Genomic DNA, 15,969 nt, shown 5'->3' with positions numbered 1-15,969 from the left:
TCTTTCAGACTTTCACATGTTTTTAATGACACATTCTGCACAAGTAATCTCCCAGGCAAGTGCTGGCCAATTATCTAAACTTGATCGCTGAGCGGGCAACAAGAACATACATGTAATGCAGAAACATTATCAGCTGTAAGCTTTGAGGATTCAAAGTTTCAAAAGTATTTAACAAGAGTCAAGTCGTTGACTGAGTGTCATACATACATGTATAAAAAAAGAAAATGACCATGCGTTTAACCATGATTCTAGTTCACTGGAATAAAATGAATAAATAACATGGACATTTTCAAAAAAGGCTCTGTCAACATTGTTCGATTTCAACGCTTGCAATTTTGTCTTTGAGAGACGACACATTGCTTTAACCAATTTGTTTTTACTGAGACAACATGACTGAAAATACGGCATCAACAGATGATGTAAAATCATAAACCACACAGAATTATGTGTCTTTCTTTCTTTATTTGGCGTTTAACGTCGTTTTCAACCATTCAAGGTTATATCGCGACGGGGGAAGGGGGGAGATGGGATAGGGGAAAGGGGGGAGATGGGATAGAGCCACTTGTTAATTGTTTCTTGTTCACAAAAGCACTAATCAAAAAATTGCTCCAGGGGCTTGCAACGTAGTACAATATATGACCTTACTGGGAGAATGCAAGTTTCCAGTACAAAGGACGTAACATTTCTTACATACTGCTTGACTAAAATCTTTACAAACATTGACTATATTCTATACAAGAAACACTTAACAAGGGTAAAAGGAGAAACAGAACCTGTTAGTCGCCTCTTACGACATGCTGGTTAGCATCGGGTAAATTCTTTCTCGTCCCAACCAATATGGGACTCCCCCTAACCCGCGGGGGGTAGAATTATGTGTGGGGAACTTAAAAATACAGCTTTAAAAGGTTACCGATACAACACTACTGTTGTACCATGCAAAGAAACGTTCCCTCCCAGGAGACAAAAAAATTGTTCTTTACAAAAGCCCACACAAATAAAACTAAAACAACAGAGGAAATAGAGAGCAAGTAATGACATCCCCCTCCCCCAAAATGAGAACATAAGAAAAACACCCCTGACTAACCTGGCGGCCCTAAACAAACCCAGTTTCCCCATCTCCCACCCACGAGAAAGCCCTCAAAACAGGCAAGCAATCACTGAATCAGCGTCTGCGGCGTTTTCGGCTCCTTCCAGTCGGTTCTGTCTCGCTAGCTTCTACTTTGTTCGTGTCAGATTCTACGGCCTTGGACACTGAACGCCCACGCTTCATAGGCCCCTTGCCCTTTCCCTTGGCTTTCGCGTGTTCCACCATGATTTCCTCCATCTCTGCCGGTTCAGTCTTGATCGGCGGAGCTACAATTTTGTCCAGCGACATGACACTCAGCGCCTGCATCCTGTTGTACAGTTCTTGGGCGCGGTTCATTAGGCCCTGATTGGCAACGGGAGGAGGTGGAGGGGGAGGGGGCAGGAGGGGGGAGGAGGCGAACATTGCAGGGTCGTGACGACTAGTTGACGGGGTCAGGTAGGAATGAGCCGCCACCAATGACGGATCGGCCGCATCACCGCACTGGGTGCAACCCACGTGTTCCTCGAAGAGATTGGACAGCTGCTTCTGAGCGGCCGTCAGCTGCTGCAAGATGATGCCCTTGGGGTCTCGCGGGTCTATCTTTTGTTCTTGGGGCGTGTCTGCCAAACACAGGGGCAGCGAGTGGTTGGCGGCGATGCTTGGAATCAACAGCGCCACCTGGAAGAGCAGGCGCTGCGTGGAACAGGCTGTGGAATACCCGTGGCACAGTTCGTTCATGTGGTAAGCCATGGGATCCAATCCCGTGTAGTCATCCTCGAAGGTGCATTTCTCACGCGAGAACAAGTGCCCTCTCGCCCTTCCCCCTATGTCTGGCGGCGCAAACGGTTTGAACTTGTGATCCCTGCCAGCAAGATCGGGTGAGCAGGAATAGGAAAAGATGGGTAGCTCCTCCGTCAAACCGGTGTCCTGAGAAGACGGCCCCGCCCTGGCCGTCGGCAGTTCCCACAGGGATTGATCCCACGGTTTGGGCTTGGGTAAGGCCACCTCTTTTCCTGTAATGGCTGTCAGTTGCACAGCTAGCACCTCCATTGTCTTTTCTGAGGCCTGCATGTGGGCTTTCAGTTCCCCGACCAGCCTGCACTGCTCCTGGAGCTTGCGATCCTGTTCTGTGATGATGCGACTCTGCTCGGCGATCTTCACCTTCTGTTCACGGCATTCCTTGGTCATGGTGGCAATGGCTGCTGAGTGCATCTGCATCTGTGTACAGAGAATGGGAACGTTTATGAAGAACGATGACTGCTCAGAAGCAAAAAAATGTAACTGTGAAGTCTGAAGATGATTTTTTTTTACATACTCATTTTGCTCTATCTGACCAGGTACGGATATATTCGCTCAGACTGTTAGCTTCCTGTAACGTCCATCTAACGCCTGCATTCCAGCGTGTTGATACACATTTTCTACACAGCTACTACAATTCTGAGTGACCTGCTGCAGCACAGCTGGTCACGGCTAAAAAAAAAAATTGGTCAACATAGGTGGGGTAGAAAGTGTTAAGCTGAGTTCACTGGTTAGCACAGAAGTTTGAGATCTGCACTTTCAAAACCGTTGAGCACAAAAGGACCCCTGCAAAGCATGCCACATCCAGAGCCGCATCACACTGCTTACCTGGTTTTGCACACGCTGCACATCCAGTTTGAGAGGAGTGCGTCTGAATGGAGTGCTCACGATGGGAATTGGCATCGCCCATGAATAGTCCAGTATGGGCATACCTGCAGCAATAGAAACATCATGTTAAACTTCAAAAACAAAACTGATTTGATGCCCATTTCTAACTCAACATGCATAAGAATAATATTAAATATGGATTTGAACTTACCTAACCTGGTTACTGGTGTGTTTTCTTTTTATTTGAATAATATCTGTCTCTGACTTTGAGACAATGCTTGCATAATTGAAAAGACTAGTTTGACAATAACATTCAATTTCAAACCAAAACTTAATGGTTTATCAGTTTATGATATCACCCCCATGTGTCAACATGAATAGTAACTTTGAGGGAATGTAACAATGTAACAACTTCAGTGTACAAACATATTTTGTCAATCTCCTAAACTGTTTTCATGCGGACACCTTGCCTTAAGTAGGTCGAAGCCAGCAGCAACAAGTTTTTTACCTCATAAATTTAATACAAATTTGACAAACAAAAGTATGCATGTTCAAGCTCCAAAATATTTCTGCAGCAAGTCCAGCATAACGAACTGCACATCTGCTTTGAGGACTGAGAAAATGCCAATAAGACCCGCCCAAAATGGTAGTCAAACTCCCCTTTGTTTGTTTGTCATATCAGGGCGGTGCTGCTTTGACATATAATGTGCGCCACACACAAGACAGAAGTCGCAGCACAGGCTTCATGTCTCACCCAGTCACATTATTCTGACACCGGACCAACCAGTCCTAGCACTAACCCTATAATGCCAGACGCCAGGCGGAGCAGCCACTAGATTGCCAATTTTAAAGTCTTAGGTATGACCCGGCCGGGGTTCGAACCCACGACCTCCCGATCACAGGGCGGACGCCTTACCACTAGGCCAACCGTGCCGGTAACTCCCCTTTAATGACATCCTATCTGATGTGATTTTAAGACTGCTTCCCTTTCAGTTTCAAGCCATTGCTTTGTTTTAAATTTTCTGCTCATAACATCTGCAAAATAACTTCCTTTAAACAGTATTTTATTTGTAAACAGACACATGATAATATAACAACATCATTAAGAAGGAGCACAACAAGTTTAAAACTTATGGTAAGTGCTCACATAAACATTCCTGAAATTTCATGGCGGATTATGATCAATGCGACACATGTTTTGAAAAAAGAGATGAGACAAACAAACAAACAAAAATATAAAAAAAATAAATAAAATAAAAAAAAGGAAAAAAAAGAAAAGGAGAAAAACAGCAAGGAAAACTTAGTTTGAATTATCGAACACAATCTGTGTCAATACCGAAAACGAAAACAAATGCAAAACGAGAACGAAACAAAATATCCAAAAAAAAGATGGGCCCCAAGTAATATATTTAGAAAAACACACACCAACATCGAACTAAGGTGTCCCAAAGCGGTTTGATTTCTCAATATAGCTTTGGACAACAACAAAAATAGCACTATTTTCAAATATGGAAATGTTTGAATCACCTGTCAGGAGTGTGTCAATATTAACAAATTCTGGAGCTAATGTACCGATTGTTGCGGTTCTTGCATCATTAAACAGGGGACATGATAGCAAATAGTGATGAACAGTTTCAGCAAAATAACCAAGAACATTCCGGGTTGTTTACTAGGTGGCGATTAAACATATCATATTGTAAATCACTCATTCCAAGTCTTAACCTGCAATGCAAAACTTCAGTTTTGCGATTTGGGGAATAGTAATATGGTGGAATTGAAATATCAAAAGCTGTGAAATGTCGCTTGAACAGACCAACAGAATCACATTGTTGTATATTTTCAGGCAACTTATTCCAGAGACTAGTTGCAGAAGGAATAAAAGATGACTTGTACAGATCTGGGGAGTCGCTCATCTGAAAGCTTCTTTGTACAATTATCCCACACAACATCACAATAATCAAAATGAGGTAAAATAAAAGATTTATACATTGCTTCTAGGGATCTTCGACTGAGCCTATATCGTCTGTTCAGAGCCACAACCATATATCTCGATTTATTTGGTTTTTATTTTTTTTCAGATTTGGGTGCATAATGTGTTCATACATATCATGTGAATGTGTCATATCAATAAGTTACATGATACTCTAAAAAAAAAAAAGGAAAATATGGTTGTTGACTTGTGAAGTTTGACGGGTTTCTACATGCCACAGACACATACCTACAGCAGTATCCTTCTAGCCTGAACGTTTTGTAAGGAAGCACGGAGAAGTTTTATGCCACAACCAGACACCGAGGCCTTACAGGGTTTTAGTTTGTGCAAACTGTCAGTCTCCAGCACCACACAGCATAGAACAATCATAGATGAGAGAGATATCTTATTCTGCCTGGAATGGTAACCGCAGGGAGTGGCACTAATTCCCTGCTGAAAACCAGACACCGAGGTGAAGTGTTGCTGTAGCAGGAGAGAAGGATAGCCTGTGAGGCATGCCCAGCATACACAACCCGACATGTGGTGCCCATCAAGTGGTCAATCTTGATTCCCTGCTTACTTTCCCACGCCGGGCAGGGTTTTCCCTGTTTCTTATTCACTCCACTTCACTGAAGTTTCTCAGTTTGTCTTTGATGATAGCAAGAGACAACAACTCGCAATATTGTCTGGACCTGTTCGCGATTTTCTGTAAGTATTCTAATTCTTCTAATTTCTTACTTTATATGCAACCGTTAGGTGTTCCAACACCCACACATGAATGAAACTGTTCTTATTTAAGAAAGTATTCTTCCCTTGAACTTCTGAATAACTTTCAATTTTTTTATATGGGCATATATCTAAATCAAATTTGTTTTTATTCTGTGACTTATTTTTATAAAGTTTTGTTGTAAAAATGAAGTCTTATGCACAAGATCTCTCTCTGTCTCTGTCTCTCTCTCTCTACAAGTTATGAAATTTGCTAGTGTTGTAATAGTTCATTATAAAAATTTATATCCATGAAATAAGTTCAATACTAAGAAATAAATGTAAGAAATAAAAGAATATTCCAGTATATTGCGCCCATTGTTTGCAGTATTGTGCAACCAAAATGGACGATGAATCATTATGGTCTGACAGTGACAAGGAGACTCTGGCAGCATTATTATCTGCTGATGCTGATATTCCATCAAATAGGCCTACTGGTGAGTACTGATACAAATGATATGGATTGTGGTTTTGTTTACACCATGAGTATAGTTATTATGTTAAGTACTATGTTTCATTATTTCTGGAACGTGAACAAAGTAAAAACCACATGTTTTGAGTGCTACCAATGCTGTTAGTGTATGAATAAGGATGAAATGAGAGAGAGAGAGGGCGAGAAAGAGGAGAGAGAGGTGTCAAAGTCGGTTTTTGATAACATAGTGGTTATTGACTTTGTGTGTATAGGTGCTGAGGAAGCTGTCCTATCCGCTGCTATCGATGCGAGTAGAACAGAGAACAATCTGCGACAACTTGCTCTTCGCATTAACAACGAGAGGCTGAACCGACGACTTGAAGTTAATGGAATGGAGCGTCAAGAGGTCTCTGCAGATGGGAATTGCTTCTTTAAAGCAGCCAGCCTTCACTTGGCTGCACACGATGAAGTGAAATTGAGGGAAACTTTGTGTCAGCATATTGTGCAACACATTCATATCTACATGGAATACTTTGCTGATTGCTCGTCCGCGGATTTTGCGATACAGGATGTGTCAAATATGCTTTTATCAGGTACCTGGAATCTTAAATTCAACGATGCGCTTCCTCTTGCTTTGGAAAACCTCACAGGGAGAAGGGTGAAGATTTTTACCAGCAAACAAGAACCTGCTACATGGGACGTGACACCGACAGTTACATCTGTGAAACACGATGAAGTAAGTCCCATTTACTTAGCAATGTTGGCGCCAACGGGACAACCAGAACATTACGATGGCTGTCTCGCCAAAAGAAGGCATATATATCAAGTGTTTGGGACTTCACAGCAGCCTTCCGAAAGAAACACTTCTCCCCGTCTTTGTCCTCATGTGCCAGCGGACTCAACAGAAGATGCTGATACTCACACACCCCCTCTCCTACCTGGATCAACAAAAGATGCTGACACTCACACGTCCCCTCTCCTACCTGGATCAACAGAAGATGCCGAAACTCACACACCCCCTATCCTACCTGGATCAACAGAAGATGCCGAAACTCACACGTCCCCTCTCCTACCTGGATCAACAGAAGATGCCGAAATTCACACGCCCCCTCTCCTACCTGGATCAACAGAAGATGCCGAAACCCACACGCCCCCTTGTCAATCCTTTAATGACGATCATGTCAGCGACTCGTCATCCAGCAGTGTTACTTATCCTTCCATGCCTTCAACAACTGTCTATGATACACCTCCCAAAAAGCGTGGCCGAAAACGGCAGTCTAATCCAACAGCATGGAAGAAGAATGAAAGGAAGAAAATGAAACTTGAAGGGAAGGAATTTGTCAACAGCAGGGGAAAGGTGACAAAGGCAAAGGAAATGAAGCCGGTAGACAGCAGCAACTGCAGTCTCAAGTGCAACAACAGCGTAAACATTGAGCAATCTACTTCAAGTACAGGATGTCTGATCCCTTCAGGCAGCTAGATATCAGACACGGATCCAGTCGTCGTGGTCGTGGGCCTGTGACAGTCACCACCATTGGAGAGATTCCCCACCGCTACACCGAAAGGATACCTCTCTCAGCCGCCAAAAAGGCTGATCTACTCGACCTCTGTCGGCTGAACATTCAGGAAAAGCATCACCATCTGCACAGGTCTCTCCCTTGTGACAGTCACGCACGAGACCGAATGCCTGAACCCGATATCACTGAAGACATGGACACCGACGAAGACTAATCGTTGCAACATTGTATGTTGGATTAGAGTAGAGGATGCAGAAAGACACTATAGCCTGTGTTGAATACTTGAATACTCGACAAACAATTCTGGGGTTTCATATCGTGTGCATTTCAGCAAGTGTCTGTATAATTATTTTATAATAGATCTATTATTTGTTTTGTCCAAACAGTGCAATCCAAAAGAGCTGCTTAGCATACTTTGCCAAATTCACCGTCACCTCTGGTTGAACTGTAAAATTGAACAGACAGCTTCACAATTTGTAACGTGCGTGTTGCATTGTGCTTTTTTCATTCGACGGATATTTGGAGACCACAGTGTGTCAAAGTGTCGTGTTGGGAGAAGACTTTAAGGTAAGGCCTACATGATTTTTCATTGCATGAATAAGTTTTGATTCTATTGTGCACCAATAACTTAAGTGTATGTAACTTGTAATCCCACAAAACCTATTTTTGTCGACTAACTAGACTGTTTTGTTGTGATTTTAAACTTGTTCTTTTTTGTGCCTGTTTTTTTCTCATTCTCTTTCGTGTTTAAAAAAGTTCACGACCTACCTACCCCAATATGTTTTACCATAACCAGGAAAATACATTTCTTTAGGCCTAAGCAGTACCCGAATGTGTCACGTTAGTGATAACAAAAAGCCACGTAATTCACATGCAGACTATTATTGTTATTGCTGGCAAAGACGTCATGTTTTGTGCCAGAAAGTAAATATTGGAAAACATGGCGAATACTTCATTATACAACCATCTATAAGCATGATATCGGGTTGTTGCAATGAAAAGTTGGTTCACCAACATTAAAGCAGTATGCCACAGTATTATAACAGATGGTTGGCTTGTGGAAGGTAAAACGCAGGCGAAATATGACCACTCTAACACGCCACAACCATGCAACAGCGCTATGTCGGGTTGTGGCTGGATTAAACGCAGGCGAAATATGACCACTCTAACACGCCATAACCATGCATCAGCGCTATGTTGGGTTGTGGCTGGAACTTTTCACCAAGTACTCGCGCCATTTCTCACGCCACAACGATCCAACAGTGGATGTGTCGTTGTGGCCCAAACTTCTTGTCGGCTTTCTTCACTGTCTATGCCCATGCCACAACGAAATAAACATTTCAATTGCACATTTTGGTCAGTTGTGTTTGTTTTTTCTCTCCCAAACTTGTATTGATGGTTTAAATTAAGGAAATCTTTCCTTACAGTGAAAAAAATTAGAGAGTTCCGACATATTTGAATTTACATAGCCCTTTGAATATTTGAAGTGCGATTTCTCAAAATGGCCGTTTTGGAGATATTATAAGATGTTTGATGGGTTGTTGACAGACCAGCTTTTTTGTCGGTCCGAGGGGGAGCATATCGTCTTTTGTTTCATATTTATTGACCAAGGCCGAAGGCCGCGGTCAATAAATATGAAACAAAAGTCGATATGCCCCCCGAGGACCGACAAAAAAGCTGGTCTGGCAATAAACCATCAAACATCGTTTTTGTCATCATTTTGGTGGTTCAACATTAAGTGAAAAATCAACACAGGGAGCCATGGTTTGAAACGCGAGTTCTGTTATTATAATGCATGTTCGGGGCCCCAGCACGTTGTTCAAAGCTGGCGTGCGAAAGCAACTTACTGTGTGTGATTTGAGTTTATAATGTTGAGACAAGTATGTCAGGTTTGAGGATGCGAAGTTCTGTAGGTTCCGACTACAGAGTGGTGTGTGAAAGCAACAGCAAGCGCCTTTGAGACGATAGTGCCCACATGTTGCAGTTGCATTCGAGCGATGGGATTGTCGTATTTCAAACGAGGTGATTTGCTTGCACAGTCAGCGTTGACCATCTCACAACAGATCTGTTATGTGGATTATCGTGCGACGTCGGGGGCAAGGAATCGCAGGAAGCAAAGATGAGTCTTTTTCCATTGTCACCTTTCTTTCCGGTTGTTGGTGCATATAATATTGTGCGGACAAAATGATGCTACGGCGAGTGTTTTTTGCCTCCAAGATTTTGTGGTGTGGGTATTGTTTTGCTCGTTTCATACCCACACCAAAACCTGAAACACACCCCACCCTCCCCCTCCCTCACAATCAGTCCATGAACACAAACACTGACACACACAAATTAATGATCAAGTTACCCCTCCCCCCCCAACCCTTCATTTGCACACCTGCAACGCAGACGATCATATTATTGATTAAATATTCATATAGGTCAGTGTTGGGTTTTTTGTTCTTGTTTGTGTTATTGCAGAATCGGTTTTCTCTTATTGCTACACGTGTCTCTTCATTACATTTCACCATCGCCCTACCACCCTGCCCCTCTCGGTATTCCACCCCTCGGTTTTCAGTGGTAAATATTAGTAATCGAATATTGAAGCTACGTTGAGTCAAAGGTCACAGAAGATTTGCATCGTGCAGCACTGCACGAATTGGGTCAAAGGACACAAACGATTTGCGTCGTGCCGCGAAGGAAAGATAATCGCGATCTTGTTTCTCATTGCCTCTCTGTTTTTCATTAGACTTGTCATTCTGCTTGCTCGGCTTTGTCAGATGTCTTCATTTCTTGTTGCTATGTTCTTTGCTTTTTTATTATTATTTTTTTATTTGCGCGTAGTTTATCGATACAACGTCTTGTGCACGGGTCAAAATGTGTGTGTCAGGGGTCAATTGGTTTGACTTAAACTTACGTTCGTGTTTCTCCAAACAGAGATACACGCACTCCATGACTTTGTGAGAAGATAAAACATATCGATAGGTTTCATTTGTTTGCGATAAAGCATAAATGTATGACCTTTGATGAGGTAGTTTTGTTTTTTGTTTACATTTGCCAGTTTGCCAGTTCGTATTTGGAACTTGGCGAAGCAGTGTCGTCTGTTTAGGTCTGGGGAAACGCCAATGAAAAGAGCCGAAGAATCCTCGAGCGTTTCTATTGGGTTTGCTTTTGATTATCCATGTAATAGGGCTTCCTGCAACTATGGTAACCGGGGATTTATTCCCCGGGGAACATGAGATTTATTTCCCAGGTGCTTGTGAATGAAAACTCGTGAAAATGATGACAATATACGTTATTTGCGTGTTTGACCAAAATATGACATTTTACACAGATCGAGACAGTCATTGTTCTCCGAGACCGCGATAGCGGTCGAGGTGAACAATGACTGTCGAGATCTGTGTAAAATGTCATATTTTGGTCAAACACGCAAATAACATTTATGTATCGATCGAATTCCTTTCAGGTACTTATGACTTTGTTGTTGTTTTGACGATTGAACGAGCACACACACACATGCATGCAATCCACATGTATGCAATCAAACACATAAGCTTCATATTTGGGCGTTTCAGGTTGACCGAAACTTCAAAGGAACTACAAAACACACGTCATGTACTCACTTTGTTGTTGTTTTGACATTGAACAGCACACACACATGCAATCAAACACATGACGTTTTTTTTTTTTGAGTTCCTTTGAAGTTTCGGTCAACCTGAAAAGCCAAATTATAAAGTTTTGTCGGCCTCTGACGTCACATGACTCAAAGAAGGGAAATCCAATCTCCAATCGATACATATATGGGTTGTGGCTCTGAACAGACGATATTCATAAGATTTTAAACAAGCCACAAGTACTCGACAAGTTGCCACAATAGACTGTATGTGTAAGGCCCATTTACAATTATCTTGAAAAATAACACCTAAATGTTTATGACTTTCTTTTTCTATGAGGGCTACATCGCCAAAAACAAGGGGAAATTTCTGTATACATCTTTGACCGGAAAAGGATATTAACTCTGTTTTCGACTGATTAAATTTCACTTTTTATTTAATGCAAAATAACTTCCATTCTGAGACTACAGTGGAATCCCCCCCCCCCCCCCCCCCTCAAATTTAAGACTCCCTCCTTTTTTAGACCTTGTTTTCTCAGAATTTCTGTTCATAACCTGTGTAAAATTACCCCCATTTTAAAACTTCCTTCTTTTCAAGACCCGATTTTCTCAGATTTTTGGAGGTCTTAAAAACTGAATAAAAGGGGGGTTCCACTGTACCTCCTGATTTTGTCTGATTATTTCAGATCTTAAAATGGAGGTTTCACTGTACCTGACATGTCCATACTGGAGGTGAAGGAATTGGTGGTGAAGGAAGGGGACCCCAGAGTGGAGGTGAGCGGCATGGCGGAGGAGGTGGCCGAGGCTGAGAAGTACAGGGACTGGGAACAGTCGTTCATCTGCGCCTTGAGGATGGGGACGATGAATTCCTCGAAGTGCTCCATGGCCATGGTGGACAGGTCTCGCAGCGACTGCAGCAGATCGTACGACCGTGGAGGTTGGGAGTCGGTGTTCTGGAGTCGTCGCAGCAGCTGGTACAGCTCATCCAGCACCTGAAAGGTAAACCATCTGGCTAAATGCATGAGTTATAATCTCAATAATATAGGGGTTTACTTTACAGATGTAAAAACTATGAAGAGCAGGATATTGGTACTTCATGAAAATTGAAATCTGAATTCACCCTGATAGTGATAGTGATCCACTCTAAGAAATATCTCCGAGATCAACCAAAGATTTACTCAATACTGGTCAGTATTCTGTCAATATCATCATAAAGATGAGTTGGACATGTGCACCATTGTAGTTGTACAAATTATGCGTACATTTAATCTAAAAACAATTTAAAAAAAGACTTAATAAGTCTAAGACTAAGTAACCTTACCATACAAAATTTGAAGTATTTTTAACTGCTCCAAATTATAACGCATCACGTTTGAACATATATCAGCTGCACTAAAATTATCTTCCACTTACACTTTTTGGTGCTAGATGAAAATTAAATTGAAACACTAGCATCAAACGAAACCTTCACTGCAACTGCAAACGTCACCATGTCCACACATTTTTCAGCTTACCTTGCCCGGGATGAAGCAGCACAGGTCCAGGTCAATGTACTTTGTGTATGTCATGGAGAGGAGAGACAAGCGTGTCTCCATTGCAGACAAAACGTCGACAAATCGTGACAGGGCATGGTTGCGTCGCTCTGACTCTTTGCGAGGAAGCTGGGACTTGATATTTTTCTGGATCTGGCTGTGCAGACGATCCACGCGGACAAACGCCTTGGTGAGCTCTCGGCTGCATACTCTGTTGAATGACTGGCATACCTGTAAATGTACCAAAAACTATGATTAGACAGGTCCAGTTCAAATCTTCAGCAAATTTTCATCTCAACAAAACAACAAAACACAAGAATAATTCAGTTGAATAGCTGCTGGGATCTTTTAAGCCAGGGGTCACGCTCATGAGCAACATTTTGTGTAAATACGGCAATTTTTGAGTGCCAATATACACATTCTAGTCATATTGCTGCAGAAAATAGGTCTTGTTTTGTGTCATGAATGACAGTAGACACTAATCACTTAAAGTCAGCGTACGCTGTCAACGTAAAATTTTAATTGCAGAGCAGCTAATCAATCCATTTAATGATACTTTCCCACTAAAATTTATACTGATCTGATTCAGTGATTGGCCTTTCACATGACAATTAATGGATTATGGTTTAGCTGCAGGTAGCTTGTACTATAGTTAAGTCTGACACTGACACAATTGTTACTGTTTACAACTAAAGTGTATTACTATCATTATCAGGATTTATTGTTCAACCCTGGACTGATTTCATGGTGGGGATTTCATGGTCATGATCATGGTGGGAAAAGAGACTGCATGACCACCAGTATGAGTCAATCTATGAGACAAAAATCTTCACTCTGTCAGTCTGTGTGTTGCATGAAAAATCAGAATTTTGAATAGTTAAAAATAAAAGAAACAACAGACTACACCAATGAGCAAAACATAAAATTGTAAACTGCTGTGCTTGCTTATATAATACATAAAGAAAAGACATGAATCTGCAGGGAAATTTGAATGAAAAAAAAGGGGGGGGGCTAATACATTTTAAAGCAATAATTATAGACAGTGTGAGTTTGTGATTCTGCAGTTGAGGGGAAATTCTGACACACAAATCTCAAGATCATCACGGTGATGACCCAGACACTGAGCCAGTAAATCACTAAATCACTACAAAATGTTAGTACACTTACAGTTAGTGAGTTACAGAAAGTTACAGCAAATTGCAACACAAGCTTTTATTTGACAGTACGTGTTATACATTATACTCTCATTGCGATTATGAAAAGTACTGTTGTCTTTATTTCTAGATGCCGACTTAGACTAAGAGGCAGTGTCGGACAATTCCTTCAACTAAATCATGTACGCTGTATTCTCCGCAATCTTTCAGGCACCATTTTAGAAGGGAGACAACTCGTCTACTTGGCCGGCATTGGGGAAAAATTCGTACCTTACTTGTGTTTTCGAATGCCATGGCTCCAAACGAACCTATGTGCATAGCCACACATATAAAAATCGATGCAGGCACTTACCTCTCTTTTTTCACTGATCTCATTGTACGTCATGTAGGAGAATATCTTAATCAAAATATGCTCCGGTAGGTAGATGATGTTGAAGGCTTCGGCCATTTTGTTGGACGCCACCCAAATAAATTAGTGAGTAAGAAACGGAACTCAAATGTGACTCATCTGGTTGAGGTAAAATTAAGAAAGAAAAACTAGCTCATTGGTTCAGTGTATTTTTGTGTCGTGATACAAATTTGAAATCACGCACATTCTGAAAGAATACATTATATAATATCAGAGAACGCAGAGAACACACTCTCTCTTCGCAGATGTTCCAGTTTCCAGACCATTTTTTTGTTGTTTGCCGATGCCGTGATGGGAAACAACTCTCTTGTTTTTAATGTGGGTAAGTAGTTAAGTAAGTTAGTTCCCATATACCAACCATAACAATAAAGGGGTTAAAAGTTTCAAGTCCAGTGAAACTCGGTGTGCAAACTCTACATGTATGTGTGTGTGTGTGTGTGTGTGTGTGTGTGTGTGTGTGTGTGTGTATGCGTGTGTGCGTCAGTGCGTGCGTGCAGTGCGTGCGTGCGTGCCGCGTGTGTGTGCGTGCCAGTGCGTGCGCCGCGACTGAGCGCGCGCGTCAGTGTATGTCAGTCAGTGTGTGTGTGTGTGTGTGTGTGTGTGTGTGTGTGTGTGTGTGTGAGTGTGTGTGCGTCAGTAGTGCGCGTATGTGTCGGTGTGTGAGTGGGGGACGGTGTGCAGACGCCGCCGTGCGTGTGTGTGTGTGTGTGTGTGTGTGTGACGGTGTGTGTGTGTCAGTGTGTGTCAGTGCCGGCCGTGCCGGTGTCAGTGTGTATGTGCCGGCAGTGTGACACCGCGTGTGTGTGCGTACGGGGGGCAGGCCGGGGGGGGGGGGGGGGGGAGGTGCATATGTAACTGAGTGGTAAAGTGTGTGTAAGTGTGTATTTATTTCGGGTGTGTTCGTCAATGTTTGCGTACATGTGTGGTGTTGTTACATTAAAAGTCACGTTTTGACTCCATGACTGTATAGTAGGCCTAACTCTGGTACCGGTAGACTGGGAATCGTGTCACTGTGTCAGTGTGTGGGTGGGGGGGGGGGGGTGGAGGTGGGGGTTGGGGGTGTGTGTTTGTGTATGTATGCGCGCGTGTGTGTGTGTGTATGTGTGTGTGTGTGTGTGTGTACGTGTGTGTGTGTGGTGTGTGTGTGTGTATGTCAGTGCCGTGTGTGTGTGTGCGTGTGTGTGTGTGTGCGCGTGCGTGTGAGTGTGTGTGTCAGTGTGTGTGTGTTGTTGTTGATGGTTGTTGTTGTTGTTTTTGTTTTTGCTGTTGGCGCTTCTACTCAGTAATGCTGCTCCTTTTTATCGTTCTTATTTAATTATGATGTGTTTGCTTGTCTGTTTTAAGTATTAACATTTTCAACGGCCAATTTCAGTGATACCTTTATTTGGCTTGATGACTGATGAATCAGTTTCCCAGTCGTGACAATTCTTTCACTTTGAGCAGACGTCGGGTTTACGTACGTTATTCATATATTTACCATGACCACTTCTGGTAGGAATAGATCTTTATGATTGTTTGATGTGTATACGTGTGTATCATGTTGTGAATCATCCTCATAACTCTTGGAATTTAATAGGATATCGTGCCATAAAACTACACCGTCTTAGAGAGGACGAGACTCGGACTGATCGAATTCGAGCAGCAACGCGTGCCAACGCACGTACACACACACACACACACACACACACACACACTCACCGTAATGACGTCACACGAAAGAGAATCCACGGTGTTATACTGCTGTTCGAATTGAATTCCATTCCAAATTCTGTGTGGGTGTTTCTCTTGTGAATGTACAGATCAATAGTTCGTCCAGTAAACAGAATGTCCGGTGAACTGAAGAATTATTTGTTTGTTTTTGTTTTGTTTAAACATTTAAAGGCCCACTCCGCCTCATCCGCACCGATTCCAATCTGGTCAGGCT

The 15,969-nt window shown here is 42.4% G+C and overlaps 1 protein-coding gene across 1 annotated transcript; it reads right to left on the bottom strand.

Annotated features, from left to right (window-relative positions):
* LOC138953714 (uncharacterized) lies at window positions 1–14,282 on the bottom strand. The gene is made up of 5 exons (XM_070325605.1): window positions 13,989–14,282; window positions 12,465–12,713; window positions 11,663–11,942; window positions 2,693–2,796; window positions 1–2,284 (listed from the first exon to the last, which is right to left on the bottom strand). The coding sequence occupies exons 1-5, from the start codon at window positions 14,082–14,084 to the stop codon at window positions 1,163–1,165; spliced, it is 1,851 nt and encodes a 616-aa protein (XP_070181706.1). The 5' UTR covers window positions 14,085–14,282; the 3' UTR covers window positions 1–1,162.
* Window positions 14,283–15,969: the final 1,687 nt, after the last annotated feature.

The sequence above is a fragment of the Littorina saxatilis genome, linkage group LG17 (assembly GCF_037325665.1).
Source record: "Littorina saxatilis isolate snail1 linkage group LG17, US_GU_Lsax_2.0, whole genome shotgun sequence".
In the NCBI taxonomy this organism is placed as follows: domain Eukaryota; kingdom Metazoa; phylum Mollusca; class Gastropoda; order Littorinimorpha; family Littorinidae; genus Littorina; species Littorina saxatilis.
Note: the sequence above shows the minus strand (reverse complement) of the source record. Positions and strands in the feature narration are given on the sequence as shown.

Bases quoted from the DNA above. Each gene is read 5' to 3' on its own strand.
- LOC138953714 (XM_070325605.1), bottom strand. From the start codon at position 14,084: ATGGCCGAAGCCTTCAACATCATCTACCTACCGGAGCATATTTTGATT. The intron at 12,714-13,988 runs GTAAGTGCCTGC...GTACATTTACAG, and splicing joins AGATCAGTGAAAAAAGAGAG to GTATGCCAGTCATTCAACAG. The intron at 11,943-12,464 runs GTAAGCTGAAAA...TTTACCTTTCAG, and splicing joins GCTGCTTCATCCCGGGCAAG to GTGCTGGATGAGCTGTACCA.